This window comes from Gopherus evgoodei, chromosome 1 (genome assembly GCF_007399415.2).
Source record: "Gopherus evgoodei ecotype Sinaloan lineage chromosome 1, rGopEvg1_v1.p, whole genome shotgun sequence".
Classification (NCBI taxonomy): domain Eukaryota; kingdom Metazoa; phylum Chordata; order Testudines; family Testudinidae; genus Gopherus; species Gopherus evgoodei.
This window is the reverse complement of record NC_044322.1, coordinates 297555761-297581466: the sequence shown is the minus strand read 5'-3', so window position 1 is coordinate 297581466 and position 25706 is coordinate 297555761. Positions and strand designations below refer to the sequence as shown.

The window sequence follows — 25706 nt, the reverse complement described above, 5'->3', positions numbered from 1 at the left end:
ACTAGTGGCAGAAAATTATGCTGTGACTACAGTGACAATAATCTACTTCATAACTTGTAACTGAACGTAAAGATGCCTAATGTGCAAGATGTGAGAGTAAGATAAACATGTCTTGTGCTGTCTTTGATATTTATACACAGCAACAGCTAAATGGACATTGAAATAGTGTCATTATATAACCTAGTCTTGATATGCAGCACACATTGTTCACTATTATTAGATCAGTTGGCTGCACCTGTGTAATGGTTTCGCTGTAGCTATGAAAGTAAAGATGATTATAGCTAAGGCTACAATTTGGTCACAGGTGCTTTTAGTAGACGTCACAAACAGGTCATGGGCAATTAACAAAAAGTCATGGCCCATGACCTGTCCATTACTTTTACTAAAAATACCTGTGATTAAATCTTGGAGAGGGCACTGCGGGAGCATGGGGGGGGGGGTGCTGCTGGAAGGGAACGTGATGTGGGTGTTGCTAAAGGGGACGGGGGGGCTGCTGCTGGGGGAAGTGTGCCCAGGGCCAGTGACGCCAGCTGTGGAGCAGCAGACTGCGAAAGCTCTGGCCCACCACCTGGTGACCACTGCCAGGGTCAGCAGACCACAGCTGCTCCGGCCGGGCAGCTGGGGGCCACTGCTTGGGGCCATGGACCATGGCTGCTCTGGCCGTCCGTCCAGGGAACACTACTGGGGGCCAGCAGAACAGCAGCTGGTGTGGCTGTCCTAGGGGCCAGCTGCTTGGGCAGCCCTAAGGTCAGCCACACTGGCCCCTGGAGAACTCACGGAGGTTGCGGAAAGTCATGGAATCCGTGACTTCCACGACCTCCATGAGAGGCACGGAGCCCTAATCGTTGCTATATGTTATCTCTCTATGTATGTGCTAAGTGTGTGTTTAAATGTTTAATGATGGTCATTATTCAGACATTCATTGTGAAGTCAAGACTGGCTTAGCTACAGTAGCCATTAGCCTGTCCAAGCTCCAGCAATTCTTCACCTTTGTATTGTGAGTTCAAAATACTGTTAAAATAAACAGTTTATAAATTGCTGTATTCTTTACCATTAAATTAGCTAACCCAGTAGACCCAGTCATGTAGCTGTTCTGTAGATTCATCTTCCAATGAAGTAAGAGTGGGATTTCATACAAAAACACTGCAATACGAGATCTAAATCCAAGAATTTTGGAAGTGGGGCATAATTAAAAACATCAATCAACAGTATTTCAACTTTGAACTGTAAAATCAAAAATAAAGTTTAATTCTTAAAATATATTTAACCTTTTCTTCTTCTTCTTCTTCTTCTTCTTCTTCTAGGAATATATTTTAAAACAAGTTGCAACGATGTACCTCAAACTTGGATGGCCAATGAATAATTTAAACAGATCCCTTGTTCAAGCTGCCTACCAACATGAGTATTGTTATATTTTTTTATTAATTTTCACAGGAGATAGTTGTAGTAAAGTACTTACCCAATACTTAATGTGAATTAGAGTCCTGAGATACCTTTCTATCCTTTTCCTCCTTTCATTTCTCCTCACTTGATGGGGCTAGGTTCTGTGAATCAGTTTCCTCTGCCTGGAATTTTGAGAACAGACATGTTCCTGTTAAGCTTTAATTTAAGTGCTGGCTCCATTGGAGACTTTGGGATTTGAACTCACGAGGCCATTGAATTTAGTAGGGTTGAGTGAATGTAACACTGCCCATTTTGATCCATGGCCTTTAATTAAAAATTGTAACTGTAACAACATGGTACTTAGTTGTTACTCCAGGATATACAGTTACCACATCTTTAATATTTTTGTTTAATTAAATATTAACAGCTCCTTATAAGAAAGGTTGGAATATTTTTTTCTGAGAATTTCAACATACTTATTTATTAATGTGAGCTCATTAGTGTCTTTGTTTGTGTTTTCAACTAACCCAGAGAATTGCGTCGAGAAGTCATCATGCTGGCCTGCAGCTTTGGTAATAAACACTGTCACCAACAGGCTGCAACGTTAATCTCAGATTGGATTTCCAGCAATAGAAACCGGTAAGTGGAACAAAACTGCATCTCCCGTCCACCCAACTCAGAACTATAGTATGAGTGTGTCTCTTTAATGCACACTTTTTGCATACAGGTAAAAAATGAAGCAGAACTCACCAGCTGTCATTTAAAACATTGCTGTGAGGCTGCAGACTTAGAAGGGGTGGGAAAGATCACTTAATTTGTGGATGGGGCAAGTAGAGCCTCCTGAGAAAAAAAGGAGCTTGATTTTAAGGAAGGATGTAATGGAAGAAAGAGAAGATGCTTGGTAGATGAAGACAGGAATAAGGGCAACATGACAAAAAGTGTGAAGCTGTAAGTGGGAAGGAGATAAAGGGAGAAGTCTTTGAGAAGACCTGAAAGAGAGAGAGAGAGAGGAAAAGAGATGAGGAAATGTAGTAGAGGGAAATATTAAGTAGAGCTTTGTAATTCAAGATACAGAACTTGAAAAAGACGTCGTAAGAGGCAGGAAGCTAATAAAGGGATTCAAAGAGAGATAATGTAATAAGAGCAATGGGGGGCATTAGCAGCAGTATAATGGACAGACAAGAAATATAAATGGCAAGCAGAGCAGCCAGAGATTTATCTAATTCAGGTGAGGGTTGTCAGGTCATTGACAATGTGCAAAGTATGTATATAAGTGCAGTGTATTAATAAATAAAGTAGCATGATTATTAAATCATGCAGTTATCCATGGAGAGTAAGGCAAATACAGGTGAGAACCACAGCTTTCCTGTGAAAGAATCATCCTTTTTTTCATCTGGTGGAAGGCTGGAAACCAGTTTCCGCGTATCACGGGCTCTGATGTTTTGTTTCTAGGTAAAATATTTTATTTCAGATGAAGTTTTCAAAAGCACCTAAGTCCCATTTTTAAAATTGAATTAGGCACTCATTTTCAAAGGTATTTAGGTGCAGAAGGGTGCCGATAGATGCCAAGTGGGATTCTCAAAAGAGATTTTGAAAATGCCATTAGATGCCCACATACATTTGAAAACCTGCCTCTAGGGAAAATGTCTACTATGTAGCAAGCAGAATCCTGCAATAGTGAATCTCAAAACTCGGATCTGCAGCTCCTGGTGCTAAAAATGTCTGTGTAAACATTGGGGTTGGGCTTTGAATCCTAGGGAGGGGAATGAGTTTCTGAGCCCTAAAACCAACACAGCTATTTTTAGTGCTGTAGCATGAGCCCAAGTTTGTAGCACCAGGTTCTGAAACTTTCTGCCACTGGTTTCTGCACACCATATAGACATACCCTTAGTGACTTTGAAAATGGGAGTTAGGGCTAGATTCACCCTAGGGAGTTAGGCACTGCAATGTTCCATGTTGTAACTTTTAAGGACCCTGCTGCCTAGTGGAATTTACAACCCAAAGTGAGGCATCCATGCTTCTCAGGGTATGTCTACACTATGGAATTGTTCCGATTTTACATAAATTGGTTTTGTAAAACAGATTGTATAAAGTCGAGTGCACGCGGCCGCACTAAGCACATTAATTTGGCGGTGTGCGTCCATGTACCGAGGCTAGCATCGATTTCCGGAGTGTTGCACTGTGGGTAGCTATCCTGTAGCTATCCCATAGTTCCCGCAGTCTCCCCCGCCCATTGGAATTCTGGGTTGAGATCCCAATGCATGATGGTGCAAAAACAGTGTCGCGGGTGTCATCACTCATTCCTTCCTCCGTGAAAGCAATGGCAGACAATCATTTCGCGCCCTTTTTGCCTGGATTGCCCTGGCAGATGCCATAGCATGGCAACCATGGAGCCCGTTTTGCCTTTTGTCACTGTCACCATATGTGTACTGGATGCCGCTGACAGAGGCGGTACTGCAGTGCTACACAGCAGCATTCATTTGCCATTGCAAGGTAGCAGAGATGGTTACCAGTTGTTCTGTACCATCTGCTGTGCCATTGTCAATTGGCGGTGAGATGACGGTTTTCAGTCGTTCTGTACCATCTGCTGCTGTCATGGGTGCTCCTGGCTGGTCTTAGCTGAGGTCGGCCGGAGGCGCAAAGACAAAAATGGGAATGACTCCCCGAGTCAGTCCCTCCTTTATGGTTTATCTAAAAATAGAGTCAGTCCTGCCTAGAATATGGGGCAAGTGTACTAGAGAACCAGCGTATCAGAGAACCAGAGAGCACAGCCGCTCCATGTCAGATCCTGCAGAAATGATGAGCTGCACGCCATTCATGGAGGATGCCCCTGCAACAACCCCACCCGTTGATTCCCTTCTCCCCCAACCTTTCTGGGCTACTGTGGCAGTGTCCCCCATTTGTGTGATGAAGTAATAAAGAATGCAGGAATAAGAAACAGTGACTTGTTAGTGAGATAAAATGAGGGGGAGGCAGCCTCCAGCTGCTATGATAGTCTAGGCAGGACATTAAATGGTGCAGGGGAGAGGAGCCCAGCATCCCACTGCTATAATAGTCCAGGCAGTACAGAATCTTTTCTTTAGACATGAAAGTGGGGGGGCTGATGGAACTCAGCCCCAGTTGCTATGATGAGAACCGTTACCAGCCGTTCTGTACCATCTACCAGGAATGACCGGGAGTCATTCCTATTTTTACCCAGGCTCCCCCAGCCGACCTCACCTGAGGCCAGCCGGGAGCACTCACGGGCTGGTGCTGACGATGGATAGCAGTCCTATTGTACCGTCTGCCACGGGGAGGGGAGGAGAGAGGATGCTGCGATTCATTGCCACAGCACTGCATCTACCAGCAGCATGCAGTAGACATAGGGTGACATATAAAAAGTCAAGAAACAATTTTTTTCCCTTTTCTTTCACGGGAGGCAGGGGGGGTAAATTGACGACATATACCCTGAAATACCCCGGACAATGTGTTTGACCCTACAGGCAATGGGAGCTCAGCCAAGAATGCAAATGCTTTTCGGAGACTGCGGGGACTATGGGATAGCTGGAATCCTCAGTACCCTCTCCCTCCCTCCATGAGCGTCCATTTGATTCTTTGGCTTTCCGTTACGCTTGTCACGCAGCACTGTGCTGTGGCCTCTGTCTATCATAGCCTGGAGATTTTTTCAAATTCTTTGTCATTTCGTCTTCTGTAACGGAACTGTGATAGAACAGATTTGTCTCCACATACAACGATCAGATCCAGTATCTCCCGCACGACCCATGTTGGAGCTCTTTTTGGATTTGGGACTGCATCACCACCCGTGCTGATCAGAGCTCCATGTTGGGCAAACAGGAAATGAAATTCAAAAGTTTGCGGGGCTTTTCCTGTTTACCTGGCCAGTGCATCTGAGTTCGGATTGCTGTCCAGAGCAGTCACAATGGTGCACTGTGGGATACCACCCGGAGGCCAGTACCGTCGATTTGCGGCCACACTAACCCTAATCCGATATGGTAATACCGATTTCAGCACTACTCCTCTCGTCGGGGAGGAGTACAGAAACCGGTTTAAAGAACCCTTTACATCGATATAAAGGGCCTCATTGTGTGGACGGGTGCAGCGTTAAATCGGTTTAACACTGCTAAAATTGGTTTAAACGCGTAGTGTAGACCAGGCCTCAGACACTGCATGAAGAGAGCTAGGCGCCTAAAAGAGAGATTAACAGAAGCCATCACTTGGAGCCAAGAGGTGCCTAAACCTCACACCTCAAAGGGGGTTAGGCATCTAACTCGGGGCTGAAGGGAGGTGCCTGGCTTTGCTCAGGATTCTCAGGAATGAGACACCTAAGTCAAGTCAGTCCTTTCACATGGAGGTGCCCCCTTCCCCTTATAGCCAAGGCCACTTACCTGGAAGTTGGAGATCCAGGATCAAGTCCTTTCTCCAAATCAGTCAAGGTGTCTGCCACCTCCAAGGTGAGTGTCCTGACCACTGGGCTGTTTGGTATAGGGGTTTACCAACACCACCTATAGTGTATGGATTGGATCCCACAGGCGTGAGAGGCAGAAAGATGCCTAGTTTGTGAATCCTGGCAGGGCTTAAGCATGAACTAGTCTCTGAGCAGGTCAATGGCATCAGGACTTAGGCAGCTTTGTGTGTGGCCGCTAGCAGAAAAATGGGTACCTAGGAAACTTTATCAATAGTAATGTAGGTGCTACAGACTTGGATGGCAGCTGAACGGTGGTTTTGTGAATTCCATTGGTGCCTAGATGTTGGATTTAGGCACTAAAGTGCCAGGTATGCACCTACGTCCTACTTTGAATCTAGCCATTAGTCTTCTAAGTCATTTGAATGTTTTTGAAAAAAGTACCCAAAGTGTATGAAAAATATGCCTCAAACTCGAAAAAGAAAGTGTTATTAAAGGGTTTGTCAGATTAATTCTGTATGATGAATCCAAGCACGCACATTTTTAAGTGAATCCTTATCACTATCAAAATTAGCAAACATCAACAGTGCTAGATACATAGCTATTCAAAGAGGAAAATACAAAGAAAGAATCACAGGAAAGGATCTGCAAAAGTAATTTACTGAGATACTCATTTGCAACAGCAAAATTAGTTAATCACATTTAACATAATCTATTAAATTGCACAGCAGTAGATAATGCAATATATAAAAGCTGTCACCCTGCAAAGCCTCCCCCTCTCCCCCCTAAAGGACTAGAGAAGAAGGAGGCATCAGAAAAAAAGCTTATTGCTTTGCTAACAATAGCGAGAAAGGAAAGGAACACATTTAAGGAGCCTTCTGAAAATTAATCTTATCTTTTCCACAAGGCCATTCTTGGGAGCCCAAGATTGTGACTGCCGGAGCACAATGAATGTTATGATAAAGGTATAAGAGCAGGGCAGAGGACGAGAAATACTAGCCAGTTAAAGCAATACATTTCAGTAAAGAAACTGGACAATTTGGAAAAATAGCTTCCACAAGTAATGTAATTATGGAACAGGGATTGCCATCAGATGATAAACAAAGGTGCAACTTGCAAAGAAGACAGATTTCTTTTATTTATTTTGTAAGATTATAAGTTTAGATCTTTTTCCCGACCCCAGAAATTGCCAGTTGCTGTTCTCCAAACAGTCACCACATTTGAATGTGACTAAATCATTGACAGGCTGATACCATGTCTGCTCATTTTGGAAAGGCATCACAAAGGTCACTTATTGTAGTTGAGAAACTTTCTGCAATTTTAGCAGCTTAGTAGTCATAAAATTAGCTTGTACTTCACAGTATCAATATTTATATAGATTCAGCAAGTCCATTTTTGCTCATATAGTAGTATGGCTATATAATGGTTCAGCTTTCTGCCATATCACCGAGATTCTGTTATTACCAATAATAATAATGATTCTGTAATAAGAATTTAGTTAACATGGTGTGTGAGTCAGAACAGAAGCCAGAGCACACTCCCTTAACTGTGTTGGCTAATATGGGTATAATGGGCAAGAAAGTACAACTTGGAATACATAAAAGGAACAGATATGTAATTGGTGCCATTTTTATATTGTCATATTTGTGATCATAACTGTACTTCATTCAGTTTGATGCAATATTCTCATAACATCATGTCCTTAAAAGCTACCTTTTGTTTTGTACTGTCAGTTGCAACCATAGTATCTCTGTACCATTCTCTCTGCATTTATCTTCTCCCGCAAAAGGAGAGACTGCTGTCTCAATGGCAGCATTCCCTTCCTTTCTCCAGAGCATTTTAACAATTCTCCACAGTGCTAAGAAAACACCACTGGAGGTAGAGATATACATCATCTCTCCCTCCACCCAGTGTTAACAATAAATAGAGTTAATACAGCCAGAGGTTATATATATTGTACCTAGAGAATCATTTCCACAGAACAGAACAAAGTGGTCAAGCACCTGCTGGGAAATTCCAGGCAATACAGTTGCAGTGGAGTCACATTGCCAGGGAACCAGGGCAGAGCTACAGAGGGCTACGAACTGATCAAAGGAGGCAGAGGATCTCTGCATAGGTGCCCCACTTCCCCCAACAGATCTCCAATATCAGCAGCATTTCTGGGTTGGCCTCCCAGTTTGTCCGCTAGAGGTTGGGGAATGCTGCCTGCAATAAGAGAACTCAAAGGAAACCTTGAGGGGAAGCTTACAATGTTTTCTGTCTCTGTTGTGGTATTTCCACATATGAGTACAGTTGAGTTTGCTGAATACTATAGTAAAAAATAAAGGCAATGTTGCAATCCTTTGCCCTGAATGATCTATTCTGGAAGCTGGAGTGGCTAATCCAAAGAGCTGATTTACAAACAATGCAAATTGGGAAGTATTGAAAATTCTTTGGAATGTAAGAGTACAAAAGAATACCGAGGAGGTAGATTGACATCAATCAAATTAGATTCAATCCAAATATAACCTAATATTAAGTTAAACTTTTATGACTGTGTAAATTTACAGGCAGTGGAACAAGTGGCTGAGAAGCCTATGGAATCTCCATCCCTGGATATAGTCAAAGTTAGAGTGAACACACATCTAATTAGGAATGGTTTGGGAATGGTAAAATAAATCTTGCTGTGATGCTTGATTGAATAGCTTTTTAAAGGTTTTTTCCATCCCAAATGTTTATGTATTTTACTTGTGTAGTTTAATTGTGGGCTAGGGAAGAGCAATAATCAACTACAGTAATGTATACCTGTCAAGGTTCCTTCCCCACTCTGAACTTTAGGGTACAGATGTGGGGACCTGCATGGACACTTCTAAGCTTAATTGCCAGCTTAGATCTGGTATCGCTGCCACCATCCCCCAAGCATTACTTCTTTCCCTGGGTAGTTTTGAGGGACTTCATCAATTCCCTGATGAACACAGAGCCAAACTTGGATCTTAAAACAAGGAGAAATTAACCATCCCCCCTCCTTTCCCCCACCAATCCCTGGTGAGTCCAGATCCAATCCCCTTGGATCTAAAAACAAGGAAAAATCAATCAGGTATTAAGAAAAAGGCTTTTAATTAAAGAAAAGAAAGGTAAAGAAAACCCTGTGAGAGAGATTAGCATACCAGCTACTCTCACAGACAACAGATTCAAAACACAGAGGATGTTCCCCTGGGCACAAATTTATTTTCACAAAAAAATACCCTATTTGATTCTACCTCTAATTGCATAAAACAGGTTACAAAGAAAATAAACATAAACCTATTTATCCCTTTCTAAAACTTACTACTCTGATAAGAGGCTGGTTCCTTGATCTTTTCCACTCCGGCTGAAACTGAAACTCTAAACAAAGGAAAAACTTCCCTCCTTCCTTTTGAAACATCTTGTTCCCTCATTGGTTCCTCTGGTCAGGTGTTAGCTCGGCTAGGTGAACTTTTTAACCCTTTACAGGTAAAAGAGGCATTGACCCCTAACCATCTGTTTATGACAATACCTCTATACTGTTTGCATATTTCTGCAGGTTTCCTAGTAATATTGTTTAATATGGTAGGTCCAAAATTAATTACCGTATACTCTCCACTCCAGGAAATTGAAATAATTATAATAATCATATATTCACTATGCTTTGTTTTTTACCATGTAAATAAATTACCACTGCTGATCAAGATAACACAAGACCTAGGTTCATAACACAAGAACTAGAGGTCACCAAATTAAATTAATTGGCAGCAGGTTTAAAACAAACAAAAGGAAGTATTTTTTCACTCTGTTTTCACAGTCAGTCTGTGGAACTCCTTATCAGAGAATGTTGTGAAGGCCGAGATTATAACAGGGTTCAAAAAAGAGCTAGATAAGTTCATGGAGGATAGCTCCATCAATGCTATTAGCCAGGATGGGCAGGGATGGTGTCCCTCGCCTCTGTTTGACAGAACAGAAGCTGGGTGACAGGGGATGGATCACCTGATGATTAACTGTTCTATTCATTCCCTCTGGAGCACCTGGTATTGGCTGCTGTCGGAAGATAGGATACTGGGCTAGATGGACCTTTGGTCTGACCCAGTATGGCTGGTCTTATGTTCTTAAGCTCAATAGTGAATTGGCCAGTAGTACTTACATTTGTAGCTTGTAAGTTGAAAAGTTAAATATGTTTTGGAGTTAAAACTAAATGCAGAATTAAAGAAAATAATTATATCTCCCAGTGTTTTGATCTTCTCTGTTAATACCAGCAATATTGAATAACACCATTAGACTTCCAGGCATAACACTATTACTTTTACATCTTCTTTACAAAAAACACACACTAATCTACGTGAGATGAGTGCTTATGAGGTTTAAAAGGACATTCTCCACAAGTCTGTGAATTTCAGCTATTCCACAGGAAATTCCATTCTGTGACACTAATACACTACTGCAGGGGTAGGCAACCAATGGCACGCGTGCCAAAGGCGGCACAGAAGCTGATTTTCAGTGGCATTCACACTGCCCAGGTCCCGGCCACCAGTCCGGGAGTGGGGGGGGCTTTGCATTTTAATTTAATTTTAAATGAAGCTTCTTAAACATTATTTACTTTACATACAAACATAGTTTAGTTATATAGACTTATGGAAAGAGACCGTCTAAAAACATTAAACTGTATTACTGGTACGTGTAACCTTAAATTAGAGTGAATAAACAAAGACTCGGCACACCACTTCTAAAAGGTCGCTGACCCCTGCACTACTGCATTGGTGCAACAATAGCTGATCTCATCTGCTGATACTTGTGTCCTAAAATAAATGATATGAGAAAGAGATTGCAACCATTTATGTGGCTAAAAAAATATGATAATTTAGAGTACAAAATATTTAATGACAGTGCAGTTCTCAGCCACTCTGCCAGGAAATAAGGCCAGAGCATGACTCAAAGGACACATTTGGCCACAAAGGCATCGATCCAAATAGCCAGCCTTAAGTAACTGACTCCAAGGAGTGTCAACGGAGCTGTATATTGATTCTGTTCCAGGTCTGTACAGGAGTTTAATCCTAGCAAGATCTAACAAAATAAATTTTATATGAAGTTTTTCTTGAAAACCTGAGAACAAATTTTAATGTGAGATTCACTTTCCTTTTAATTATTAAATTAATACAGATCTGATATTTTTATATAACTGATGGGCTCCACTTCAGTTTACTTCAGGCCCCACAAATGCTGCTGATGGTGCTTAGTATGGCAAACATGATTTTGCTGCAGTAAGATGAATACATTCTTCCATAAGTGAAGCCTCTATGAGGAATAAAGAACATTTTTTATACAATCATTGAAATTAGTGTTGTCGATTTAGGAATGGGGGTCGTAGAATTCAAGATACAGGCAAATACTATGCAGCAGAAGCTACTGCTTGCTGAAAATTAAGATGTTTGCTGCTACCTTCATTTAACTGGGATGATCCCTGTGAAGCTCTTTCATGTGTGAAGAAATACATTACTCACACTCTGTAGTTATGAGAGCGTTGTGGTTCAGCCTAAAAAATTAGCGAAATTACCATACAAAGTCTGCCTAAGCTTGAGAATCAGCCTTTCTAACCTCTTTAACCTCCGTAATGCATTGGTTTTGAAGGCAAAACACAATGTTAAGAGTATTAGCATTTGCAGCGTTTCTGCTTTGGATGCGTTCTAACCTCTAATGCTCAGGAAGAAATGTGCAAAGGACAATAGTTTATAAACTCCTGAAGTGTGATGTCATAGTAAATGATGGCCTGTCAGCATCTGTTGTGACACCCAAAGGCATGACTTAGTGAAGCCCACTGGAAAGGGCATTGGATATTCAGAGCCAGTCACCAATGGATTCTCAGATTTTTCCTGCTTTTGAAATGTAACCCATTCCTGTTCATCCGTTATCTGTGTTCAAATAGTTGTAGGACTAATTGCCTGACTTTTAGATTGAAAACCCAATGCATGAAAACAGAAAACAGTTAACACAGTTAACACATGCATTTGTTTTATCTGATCCAGTATCAATTAGAGTAACATGCATTGGGTTTTCAATCTGCTGGCTCTCCCCATGCAGAATAAAGATCAGAGATATTTAGAGTACCTGTGATTTGAGAACTGCCATGATTAACAGACTACCTACAATTGCTATTACATATTGAATCACATCTTTAATACAGGTAGATTGTAGGCTATTTCACATTCTTGATTGATTCGGTGCTTACTGTTTTAATTTGTCTTTTACTATTTATATTATTATTTTTCTGTACTGAGTACTTTGATCATTCTCAACTACTTGAGATATTGGTCTGAAGCTATGTCCAGTGGCAGCAGCTGGTGGTGTCCAATATTTTTCATTATCCAATTTTCAAGGACTCAGACTGGGTAAGTTTAGGGCTGCATTCTGATAGTTAAAGAAGAAAGCGTGAAACCTCTTATAGATTTGGCATCTCTTGGCCTTGCATCTGTGAAACAGACTCTCTTTTGTCTAAGATTTACCTCTAAGGTTAGCGAGATTATTTTGATCTGGTAATCTTTAATCAACTGGTTATTGACATGGGTGTCATCTTATAGTTTAGCTCAGCTGATATACAATATTCAGCTTTTTTAACACTTTGTTTTCTTTCTTCTATTCTGAGTATACTTTTTTGTAATTCTCATGGATCAGAAGGTGTGATCCAGTGTGATCCAGCAAAGTAGATGTATTTACAATGATACAGTGAACTGATCCTGTCAAAATAGAGTATTGTCCCACATCTTTTCCATAACACAATGGTCACTGAACTTTTCAGAGGGCACTGTTCCAACTTCATGGGGAAGAATAAGTAGGGACTGCCAGGAGACCCTGCATGCACATCTGTTCTGGTTTTTAACCACAGGATTCCCGATAGATTTCATAGCCATAAAGGACATTTTATGGAAACAAATTAATCATAAGTATAATTTTGAAGAGTTCAGGAATGCCTGTGAGCCAACATACTTAAATACCTTACTCCAGGCTTCCCTCCCATGAAAACAAAATCTGTAAAAGCGGAAAAATTCTTTGCAGTCTCCACAAGTTCACATCATGGTGTTGACCCCAGAGGCTTCCCTGACAGGAGAAGGATTGCCACCTTGAGTAAGTAGAAAGAGAATGTTCCAGAACCTTGCAAAACTGTACCCTGGCTTTCATATTCCTGTCTACCCCCAGGTCATATTTCCCACAAAAGTCATCTTAACATTTAGGTCCCTTCTGTGTCTACACAACAAACCACCTTTGCAGGGAACAGAAGGAAGTTAACGTTGGTCTGACTGACAACCCATAGAGTTCTGGCTTTGACTTATCATCAGTACAGAGGTGTTTTCATAGATCCCCTGCGAGAAGGTATGCCATGAAACAACCATTCCCTTCCCTCTCAGGAGTTGCAGGTCATTAGCACCCATTTTTGCACACCTTGCCTCTCCTTTACACCACAGACTAAAGAGGAACATATGGGAGCTAGACATTGAAGCTAACACTTTAAAATATAGCATCCTGAGATCTAATGATCTTGTAAGAGATGTTTTTCAGTGTATCCATTCAGCTTAGGGCTTGTCCAATAGTTTCCACATTTGTTATTTCACAGGGTTCCCTGTAAAATACTCCTATATGCAATGTTAATGATGCTAATTTTCTCTACATCAGTCATAAGAAAGGTGCATGTAATGAAGTAAGAATGTCATCAGTCAGATAATTTTCACAAAGACAAGAGTACCCAAGAACCCTAATTTGAGAATACTAGATTCTCATATTCAGTAAGAACAATCTGTATTTACTGTACAAGAGACAACTGATTCACAGTAATCTGGCTGCCTAATTTGTTTCACCTCTTTACTGGATCAACCTTTAAGGACTCTGAAAATACCACCATAAAGATACATTGTACTGCAACAACAGTTGCAACATGTTTGTAGGCTCAGGTCCATGGTAGATAACAGAGATTTCTTAGTGTTAGTTGATATACATTCTAATGAAGTCTGGACCAAATGACATTGTATTTGGTATATATCAATGTATTTGATATATATCAAATACATATACCAAAAGTAACAGTTTTCCTTCTTTTTCTTCTCTTTTTCTTCCTCTGTCTGCTGCTTTGAGATGCATTGTTTTGTCACTTCATTTCACGTATGTGCACTAAGGCCTTGATCTTGCAAACACTTATATCTGTGCTTAACTTTCATGGGGAGCATGAGTGTTTTTGGATGTGTGGCCTAAAAGGTTAGATTTATGTGAGGTATCTAGAAGACACGTTACTTCTGTACAAAGTTCTGATGTTCATCACTTAATTTTCAGAAGTCATTAGACTTATGGGAGCTGTGACATACAGAGAAAAGACTACTTTTTCGTACATATATGTATCTAGAAAGTAAAACACAACACAAACAACCCCAGATTCTTTCTTCTGTGTTATCAACTTCTGTAAATTTTAATGACTTTGAAAATTCATTGTTGCATCTATCTGTGTGGATACAGATGTAGAGAGGCATGATATTTTGCAGTGTTATTAGAATACAGCCAGATGGTGGCAGCCAATGTTGCTGAAGTAATTTAACTAATTGATAGGTTTTAACAACTTTTGAGTGGAATCTTACAGTCAAGTCAATAAAACTGTTTAAAGAGGAAGAAAAGACTGCTGAGTGCATAAGTTAATCGAGGAAATAGTGGATATGGTGTTGTGAAAGGGGATCTACGGAGTATGTCTAATAGAATAAAGGACTGCATCTTGTTACAAGTAAATAGAAAATGTGTTGTTTATTGAGCACTTCCTCCAAGTATCAGCTTTGCTTCCTCAGTTTTCTAGGTGATCACAGAAAAATCTCCTGCCCCTTCTACTGATTTTAAATAAACAACATCTCAAACAAATTAATTTGAAAACTTTAAAACTTTGACAGATATTGTTTGTTTGTTCAACAACCAAAATACCAACCACAATAAAGAAAAGCAATTTGAAAGGAAGGGCCATTTTTGGGGTAGAAAAATGCCAACAAAGGACAAAACAACAAAAATCTACAGCAGAGATGAGCTGCACAAGTTAATGTACAGCTTGCCATTCAGACATTAAAAAATGATGTTGCATAACTGGCACTGGGTGTAGCTAGAAAAAGTTATTGGAGAGAGGATAGATGATCTTGTGGTTAAGGCATTGGACTGAACCTCATGTGATCTGGGTTCGGTTCCTGATTCTGCCTTAGATATCCAGTGTAACCTTATGCAAGTCCTTTAATCGCTCTGTGCCTCAGTTTCCTATGTGTCAAATGGGGATAATCAGACTTCCTTTCTACAACCCTTTCAGTGAAATCCTGGCCCTACTAAAATCAGTAGGAGTTTTCCCACTGACCTCATTATGTCCAAAATTTCACCTTTTGTCTGTTGTGTCCATTCCAATTGTAAACACTTTGGAAGAAGGGACCTTCTCCTCCCATGTGTATGTATAATACCTAGCACAATGTTTCCCAGGTTTGAGTAAGGCTACGGTAATAAAAATAAGTAAAGAGGGGCAAAAACTGTGTTTATCTTATAAAAGACACATAACGTACTGTTGCCAATGTGGCATCGTTTGTTTTATGTTTTAGTATATGCAGTGATAATATATTATTCCATGGGTGCCATTCTTGTAATATTATCTGAGTTTTGTAACCTAATAAACAATGCTATAAATATAAACATCAAGGAAAATAAGTTTCCATTAAAGGTAAACTGTAAAAAAATAAAGAATGGAGCTTCTGATTAATTTCCTTTGTCAAATATTAGCCTAAATGGTAATAAAATTTGTCACTTAATCAAAGAACTGACTAAACTGCATGCAGTTACATTTTAAGAAATTAGAACACAATTTGCCTAGAAGATAAATAATTATGGTCTGATTTTATAAAAGTATTTCCAATTGTTAGAACATTGTTTAAATAGGAGCAAGTACATACCAATTAATTTTAACTTAGAAGATTATTCTTAATTCATTGTAAAGCTTTACTAGTCAGAATTGTAAAAAAAAGATTTTCCTGTAAAGGCACAGCTGGATTTTAATTATTTTTTTCTAATTGTTTAATTTTTAACATATTTTCCAAATGTTTAAATTTTAAACATGAGCTTTGCTGGCCTCCTATCTTATCCTCACCATCATATCTGTTGAGCAAGATGAATAAGGGTAAATTCATCATATCAGCATTCAGAATTATGCTTTCAAAAATTAATTTTTATCATCCCTCTCAAGTATCCATTATATTATGACTTTAAAAATGACAGCAGCCTACATAGAGATTTAATACAACAGGAGAATATGTTCTTCAGTGTTACTAGCTCAATAATACTGAAACAATAGTTACTTTTACTTGTTCAATTCAATTAATCCAGTAGGCCAACATTCTGCATGCTGAACTGGTGCTATGGAACTGCAATGTTAAAAACACATTTTCCACAGAGCTGTACAACTACAAAATCTAGACCTAGAGATTTTCACATGTTTAGATAATGATGAAATACAGGCCCATAATAACTGGAGGGAAGAGGGAGCAAGAATCCTCAGAAATGGAGAAAATTCAATTAGAAAGTTTACTGTTGAGACAATAGTTAAAGAGAAATGACTTTGGGGATATTCACATTTTCATAAACAATTTTCATTTCCAGAGAAAGGAACCCCATGTCTATAATCCTGATTACAGGTCTCTCATAGGAGTAATTTTTAGCTTTTCATAGCCATAGGTGTTATAGTTATTGAAGCTCAGGCTTTAAAAAAACAGTGTGTGGGGTTTTTTTTTAATTTCATTTTGTCTTAATGACTTAGCTTATACAAGGAGATCTAAAAACTTCCCTGGAGCTGTTGGCTGTATGGTATTGAATAGATCTGATGTGGTGCTGCAAATGTGCCTTTACAGATTTGGTGTCAACAGAATTTCATTTACAAAATACATGGTGGTGTTTAGGCTACTGACATATGATCAATGCCATCCAGGTCCAAATTCCCCTTCCTCCATACACAATACAAATGATCTTCCGGTTACTGCCTGTGCTGATGCTCAGATCACTACTCTTGTCACATAAACAAAAAAAGATGAGGTAACCAGGAAAGTCTGAGTCTGATGAGCTGTGCTGTAACTTGTGAAAGATGTAAGCCTCAGAAGCGAGGAACTCTGTCCTCACTATCATTCTGAGGTCAGACATCCCCCTAGCTGCCACGGTGTTCATTCCAGCAGTGCTACTGATTGTATCCAAACACTGAGTGTTAATATCTCCAATGTGCAATGTGTGCCACTCTGATTAATGGTACAATCAATCTGCAAAGAATTACTTCTTTGCAGATACCTTTTAGTTCCTTGGTGCTTTTGTTGACAAGTTGTGTATCTTGTAGGAAGCCAAAGAAAACAGTTCTGTTGGGACAGTCCAATAAGAGCTACTCGCTCTTTTAAACATGATACAGTGTCTGAGTCAAGACATAAAGTACTTCTGCCAGTACAGTGAAACCTGACCATGGTTGGTTAATTTTGTTACATTCACTGAGGATATCAGTTGTTGGCTCCAAATGTCATAATATCCTCATCCCATTTTCATTAAACCTACTTTATTCTCATTGTTGTCAATGTATTAAATCCAAAATTGATTAAAAATAATGCAGCATTGAAGTTAGACAGCATTTAAACACACATACAAATATAATCAGGGAATAAAAAATTAATACTCTCAGAGTAAACTGTCCTTATTGCATACAATGTGTCTATATGCCTATGTACATATGTGTGCTAATGCATCTAATAATCAGAAATATCAATATAGTTTCAATATAATTAATTTGATTTAGAAAACATTGAGACAAATCCTCACCTAATATAAATCAGCACGTTTTAGTATTCCCTGATTTCTTGCATTTACATATGTAAACTTAATGTAGCATTAATAGAGTTTTTTGGATTTAATTTCCTTCTGTGGGTGCTTATTGAAAAAGAAAGGATAAAAGAGAGATATAAACTGCCTGCACCTGTTAGGGTTTGAAACATCCCAGTTTGGACAGCTCCCACTCAAATTCACTAGAACTTGTGCTTCTATCTCAGTTAAGTGCTTTTGAAAATCTCACCCTAAATTCACACCTCCCTGAGATGAACAGGGCTTGGAGAATGAAGTTTAAAACTCATTGAAGTGAATGGGCTGGTAGAAGTGATAAGTTCACACCTTTACTGCAACTATTTAAGAATCAGAATCATAGAAATGTAGAGCTGGAGGAGACCTTGAGAGGTCATCTAGTCCAGCCCTCCATATTGAGGCAGAGGCAAATATACCTAGACCATCCCTGGCAGGTGTGTGTCCAATCTGTTGTTAGAAACCTGCAATGACAGAGATTCCGTAACCTCCCGTGAAAGTCTATTCCACTGTTTAACTATCTTTACAGTTAGAAAGTTTGTCTGGAGACAGCTTCTGATAACATAGGCCTTGTCTACACTAAGAATTCTAGACAGTTTTCCTACTCCTAGTTTAGCATTGATGCATCTCCACCGGTATTAGCAACGAAGGAATCACTTGTGTTGGCTGGGCACAGGCTGAGCCAATGTTAGGAGAGTTACAGAATGTTTAAAAAATAATGGGTGAAGGAAGGCAGCAACACCAGAAAGAGACTCCAAATTTGATTTTTTTGGGGGAGTGGAGGGTAGTTGTGCTGTGTCTGTTTCAGTTAGACAGATAGGACTAGCAACGAAGGAATCACTTGTGTTGGCTGGGCACAGGCTGAGCCAATGTTAGGAGAGTTACAGAATGTTTAAAAAATAATGGGTGAAGGAAGGCAGCAACACCAGAAAGAGACTCCAAATTTGATTTTTTTGGGGGAGTGGAGGGTAGTTGTGCTGTGTCTGTTTCAGTTAGACAGATAGGACTTGCGTGTGCTGTAAGTATAACCATGTGAGGTTGTCTCTCGTGGTTAGGGATGGCTGGGTTCTCACACAGTGGTTTGTTGGTAATGTGGATAAGACAACATGGCTCTGTAATCGTATAGGGGAACTATTATATGCTGAGACATAATTCTGCTGGGACCTCTCTTAACCCTTTAGAGTTACAATGCCTTTGCCTTGTCTCAGTGGCCAATATATGGTTTGGAGGCGTTTTTTTCCTACTTTTCGTGATGTACCGATGAGCAGTAGAAGCATTAAAATGTTGAAAAGGCATATTATCTTCACTTTCCAATGATTGAAACATGACCAAAAGGATTTTGTTGAAATATTACAGTAAAACTCACCATTGAGTTGAGGCTAAGAATAGAAAGCTTCAGACCACAAAAAAAATTTCTGAAGGTTCTGAGTAGGTGGAAAAAATGGGCTTTTAATGAACGTGTCTCGATGTGACCTTCACTGTAACTTTTGCAGTGGTGTAAGTTATAATAAAATTTACAAAGAAAATTTCACTCAGTCTTTCAGTATCATGATACTGCAACTCAGATATTCGTTTGACAGTATCCATAATGACAATCTTTTTTCAAATTTCTAAATGGCTATTGCAGCGTGCTGCACCCAGACATTTTAGCCCTGCAATAGTAACTGGAAGCATTAGATTTTTGGTAGATATTGCAATATTAAGGAAGGAAATATTCAGCAAAGCAGACATGCATTTTTCTGAGAAATTTCTATTTTTATCAGTAAAAATATTTTTCAGTGGAAAATGTTACACCTGATAAACATACATCAGAAATGAGAAAGAGGATAGTAGAGTCTGAGAGCCAAACTCAGTTGCTAATGTAAGTTATTGGTGCCACTGTACCTGCTGTACCAGGTTGTGAATTTGGTCCTGAGAGACTGCTTCAGTAAATGATAGTCTGAGATTAAATTATCTGAGCTGTCTGTCAACCGACAGATTGCATATCTGATTTACCCATTGGCATGCTGATCAGTTAGGTGAGTCTCCATGCATTTACTTTTCTCCCCATAATATCACTATATGGCAGTATTTACTCAAATGACATCACACCATCATCTGCTTAGCTACGTAGCACCATAACAGAAGAAAATGATCTTGAATGTTTATGGATCACTGTCTTAATAGATAAAGCACAATATGGTTATTAGATGGTGTCTGCGACAGACCGCCAAATCACACTAGGGAACATGATGACTGGCTCCTTATGCACCTATATATAATGTGTAGGAAAAAAAAGTTGTGTGATCATAGGGGATTTTGATTGGAGTAACATATGCTGGAGGTCACATGCTGCAAGTACTAAAATGTCCTTAGAATTTCTAATTATAGATGACAATTTCCTAACTCAAAAAGTATTGCATTCAACATGGGGAAATTCTACGTTAGACCTTGTCTTGACAGATAAAGAGGAACTGAACTAAAAAATAATGATAACTTGGGTACAAGCGATCATGACTTTGATCATATTTATAATGTGCACACAGAATAAAGTCCAAACCAGTGAAATATATGCTTGGTACCAGGGCTTAAATTCTCAGAGATTATTTCTCGAAGCCCCACAGACCCAGGACTCCAGGCTTCAGCTGTGGGGTGGGGATCTCAGGGCTTTAGCTCCATGGGGGAGGTGAGCAGTGCCAGGGCTCAGGACTTCAGCCCAGCCTGTGGGGGGAGAGGCACCAGGGCTCCAGGCTTCAGACCCACTGGGGAAGAGACACTGAGGTTCATGGCTTCGGCCCCATGGCAGGTGCTGGGGTTCAGGGCTTTAACCCCGCAGCAGGCACCAGGGCTCATGGGGCTTTAGCCCTGCAGCAGGTGCCAGGGTTCCTGCCTTGCAGAAGGTGCCAGAGCTTCTGTGAGTTTGAAAACATTTACTGGACCTCTGCTCTGGTGGGCTCCGGCTGAATTTAAGCCCTGCTTGGTGCTTTAAAAGGACCAGTTTCACAAACATGAAAATCATTATGAGGCAAATCAGCTGGTAGGAAGAATATAATCAGAAAAATATGAATGATAATTGGGAATTACATAAGAACACTTTACTAGCTGCCCAAAAAGTCAAAATCTAGGAAGAAAGCTATATTAGATTGAAAAGCCAACCCAGTTTACAGAGGAAGTGAAGGTATCTATAAGAAATAAAAAAAATTAAATAGAAAAAAAGGGACATTCATAGCTTCTGATTTATGTTAATTACTAATAATTATGGCAATTGACAAGGAGAACTCTATGGCTGGCAGAGTTAAGGACAATAAGAAGGCATTTTTAAGTATATTAGAAACAAAATGAATCCTGACAATGGTATCAGTCCATTACTAAATTGAAAAGGTAGAATTATCAATAATGCAAAAAAGGCAGAATTGTTCAATAAAAAAATTTATGTTTATATTTGCGGGGGGGAGATGATGTTGTTAAAGCATATGGTAATCCTCTCTTTCTGTTCCACACTCAGGAGGATGTAAAACAGCAGCTACTAAAGTTTGACATTTTAAAATCAGCTGGTCTGGATAACTTGTGTCTGAGAGTTTTAAAAGAGCTGACATTTTAAAAGGGCAAATTGGTGACCTGGGTAATTATAGGCCTGTCAATCTGACTCCTATCCAAGGCAAGATGATGGAGCTGTTGATATGGGATTTGATTAAGAAAGAATTAAAAGAGGGTAATATAATTAATGCCAGTCAATATGGGTTTATAGAAAAAAAGATGCTGTCACATTATTTTGATACATTTTTAATGAGATCGTAAATTAGGATGATACTGGTAATAGTGTTGATTTAATATACTTAGACTTCTACAAAGCATCTGGGTACATTTTGATTAAAAAAGCCTAGAATAATATAAAATTGACAGGGCACACAGTAAATGGATTAAAAGCTGGCTAACTGATAGGTCTCAAAGTGTAACTGTAAATGGGCAATCACCATTGAATGAGTATGCTTCTAATGGGGTCCCATAGGGATCAGTTCTTGGTCCAATGCTATTTAACATTTTTAGTAATGACCTGCAAGAAAACATAAAATCATGAGTGATAAATTTGCGGATGACACAAACATTGAGAGAGAGGTAAATACTAAAGAGAACAGAGGTCAGTTGTGCAGAGCGACTTGGATCGCTTGGCAAGCTGGGCGCAAGCAAACAATATGCATTTTAATATGACCAAATATAAATATATACATCTAGGAATAAAGAACATTGGCCATACTTACAGGGTGGGGGACTCTATCCTAGGAAGTAGTGAATCTGAGAAAGATGTGGAGGTTGTGGTGGACAATCAGCTGAACATGAGCTCTCAGTGCAATGCTATGGCCAAAAGGGCTAATACAATCCTTGGATGCATACCCAAGTGGACGTGGAGTTGAGGTATGGAGAGGTTATCTTACTGCTGTATTTGGCACTGGTGCAACAGCTGCTGGAATATTGTGTGCAGTTCTGGTCTGTACAATTCAAAAAGGATGTTGGTAAATTAGAGAGGATTCAGAGAAGAGCAACAAGAATGATTAAAGGATTGGAAAACTTGCCTTATAGTGATAAACTGAAGGAGCTCAATCTACTTAGCTTAACAATTCACAGTCTGTAAACACTTCCATGGGGCAAAAATACTTAATGATGGTCTCTTCAATCTAGCAGACAAAGGTATCAGATCTGATGCCTGGAAGTTGAAGCTAGACAAATTCAGACCAGCAGTAAGGCACAATTTTTTAACACTGAAGGCAACTAACCATTGTAACAACTTACCAAGGGTGATAATAGATTTTCTATCACTGGCAATTTTTAAATAAATCTTGGTTGTTTGTCTAAAAGATCTGCTTTAATTCAAACAGGAATGAATTCAGGGAAGTTCTATGGCCTGTTATACACAGGAGAGCTGTCTGGATGATCACATTGATCCCTTCTGGCTTTGTTATGCATGAATCTGTGTGCTGAGTCAGAAGGCTAATATATGTGCCTTTGTAATTATATGGTATATTTGCGAGTTAGGAAGGCTATCCCTTTAGACACAAGGAATTCCAGGCATATGCTATGCTATGGTACCAGAAATTTTACCAATTCAGTATATGATTTTGGACGTTATCAGTGAAGGGAAAACTCTGAAGATAAGTATAATTCACCAAAAGTTCGTAACTGTTATACTTTTTTGGAGTTTTACAGGAATTAAAGTAGTAATGTCCTATATCCCTTTTCATTACTCTGAATCTCCTTAATAATGCAGTGCTCTATGGGTTGCTTTTTTAGAATCCCACTTAACGTCAGAGACGTCGTTTACTGTACGGGAGTATCACTGATGGATGAAGATGTATGGGAGTTCATTTGGATGAAATTCCATTCTACCACAGCGGTATCTGAGAAGAAAATATTGTTAGAAGCCTTAACTTGCAGTGATGATAGAAACTTGTTAAACAGGTGGAAATATCTATTTATGTGTTTCTGATTCTTTGTCATTGATAACTGTTGCAGTAATGATATTGCTTCCCCATCTCAACATTTATCTGTAAATGAGAGAGCCTATTTTTAGAGCACAGAATCACTTTCTAGTTAGAATGTCACATGGTTTTGTATTGAGATCCTTGCAAATGCATGATTTTTTCATTATTTCACTTCTAAACTTATTTCATTAGCGAACTTTTTGATCAACATGGTCTCAGTGTAGAGTTCATAAAGATACATGCCATCAAGAGCATTTCACATGATCTCAGCTTTCATTGAAAATATTCCACGCACCTGCAATTATGCTTAAATATCTTCCTACTTCTAGAGAACTCACAATCTAGTTGCAGGACAGAAGGGTTTTTTTTATTCAAAAGTATGTGTGATCTTTGGAATCTCACAAATAAAAATCAGAGCTCTCCTGGCAATATAAATAAATCTTTTAGCAATCTGTGGTCTTTGCTGTTTCATTGTTAGATGACGAGCTTTATGGACCTTACTGGCAAAAACTAAACAGTTTTTTTTCCCCTCGACTCACTCCTAAAGGCTTCTGAACCTGTCTCTCAATTCAGAAGTTGTCCTGGATCAAGATGCAATTGATGTTATAATCCATGTAGCTCGAAATCCACATGGCAGGGATCTTGCTTGGAAGTTTTTCAGAGAAAAATGGAAAATACTAAATGCCAGGTACAGATAATAGTTATTTGTCATGTCTTATTTTCTATATCTCTCTAGATATTTTAACTACCTATTTCTATGTCTAATCCACTCTCTTTCTGTTCATATATAGCGCTATCTATCGATGTATCTAATGCAAAGATGTGTGTATAAAATATATTTTATATAGACATAAAGCTGTTCATAGATGTATCTATGTATATCATCTATATATTTGTCCATTACTGTATTGTCTTTTTGATGATATGTGCTGTATGTCAAATCCAACAGTCCTGTTCTTATTTAGACAAAAAACCTCCCAATGAGAGTTTTGCCTGAGTTAATTGAGATCTGATTGAAAAATCTGCTTTAGAACATGGGAGCAGGACAGTGGAGAGAATCTTTTTGAAATGCCCCAATTTTTGTGGAATGGAGGGGTGTTGAGTACAATGGGACATCTTTCACCATCCCTCCAACTTTATGGTAACTTTACACACAATCTTCACTCGGTATAAGGGTCAGCCTTTTGGATGAAGGTATACCTGGCCAAGTGGGAGGGGGAGACTTTTGGAAAGCCACTCTCTGTGGTGTGCTGTGCCCCATAGCTGCAACTGTTTCCCTGTGTAATATAATTTGGACTCTTGCAACATTACTCAGAATCCCCATCCATACTCTTAAAACTCACCTGAGGGGGATTTTGATCTAGATGCAGGTAGGGAACTAATTGGAGATATTCTTGGTTCTTTTTGGATGTCTCCAAAACCATCAGGATTTCACTGCAGATAACTGGACATAACCAAGTTAAGAGAGCCCACACCTCATGTCTGCTCTGTGGACAGTCAAACCCACCATAACCTCCACCATAGCGATAGGAAGATTTGTTGGAAACACCGTATTAGTGAATCTTTCTCAAAGAGTGTAGAATCTGGCCTTATGTTTGCTGTCCATGATGCTTTGGTTAGGATTTTGGGGGCTAACAGATTTTATAGTTCAGCTAGAAAAATTTGCTTTGAGCAGAAATTCGGTTTTGGAGGTTTTAGTCCAGGAGCAGACATTTTAAAACAAAGTCCCCCAAGCCAATTTTTTCCTATGGGACTCACCAGCATGGTATCTTTGTGCCTTACAAACAGTAAGGAACTTAGCCTCACAATGCACCTGTGCGGTTGGGAACTTCATTATATCCTTTTTGATGGGGAAATGACAAAGGGCCCTGTTCTTGACTCAGGGCCAGCTTTGTACTTTGCCAGTCTTGGGGCTGCTAAATACTTTACTGGTCCCCAAATACAAATTAGGACTTGTCTGCACAAACATTTAGTTTGCAGCAAGTTGGGGCATGAATCTACCTTGTACTATCCTGACACACTCAGATAGTTCATTAATGCACTTTGATCTAGTCCTCTTTGAAACAGGACCAGATGAAAGCATTTAAGTGAACTGTTTAATATGTCAGCAGGGTGCACATGGACAGAGTGTGGCAGGCTAGTGCAGGGTAGATTCACTGGAGTAATACATAGAGCTCTTATTGCATAATCCTGATAGACTGAAATGACTCCAACATGTCATGGATATAAATTTTGTAACAGGCAATTAAAACCTTCCATGAAATGTCATTTAAAGCATCATAAAAATATACAGTGAAACACCCAAGTTCTGACACAGACTGAGGAATGTATGACAGTGATCTTAAATTTTTGTGGTACTAGGACCTTTTAAAAATGTGAGTTCAGTTGCACAATTGGTTTTGCAACATTTCATTGCAGACATTTAATCAAGCCAACATGCTGTCCCAAGATACCTTTTATCACAATGTTTATTTTGTCATTACTAGATATGTCATTTTATTAAATATTTTGATCATCTCTATGGTATTTCCCATTGAATTTATTATGAAATACTTAACAATTTGATACAGTAATATGAGGTATCTGAGGACAATTAAATGATGCTA

The 25706-nt window shown here is 39.3% G+C and overlaps 1 protein-coding gene across 1 annotated transcript in view; it reads left to right on the top strand.

The window, feature by feature from the left end:
* Nucleotides 1–25706, top strand: part of TRHDE (thyrotropin releasing hormone degrading enzyme) — a 330847-nt gene that overhangs the window by 287403 nt on the left and 17738 nt on the right. The window contains 4 exon segments of the mRNA XM_030548722.1: nt 1305–1402; nt 1915–2022; nt 22910–23077; nt 23648–23788. Of these exon segments, the coding sequence (XP_030404582.1) occupies nt 1305–1402; nt 1915–2022; nt 22910–23077; nt 23648–23788 (515 nt within the window).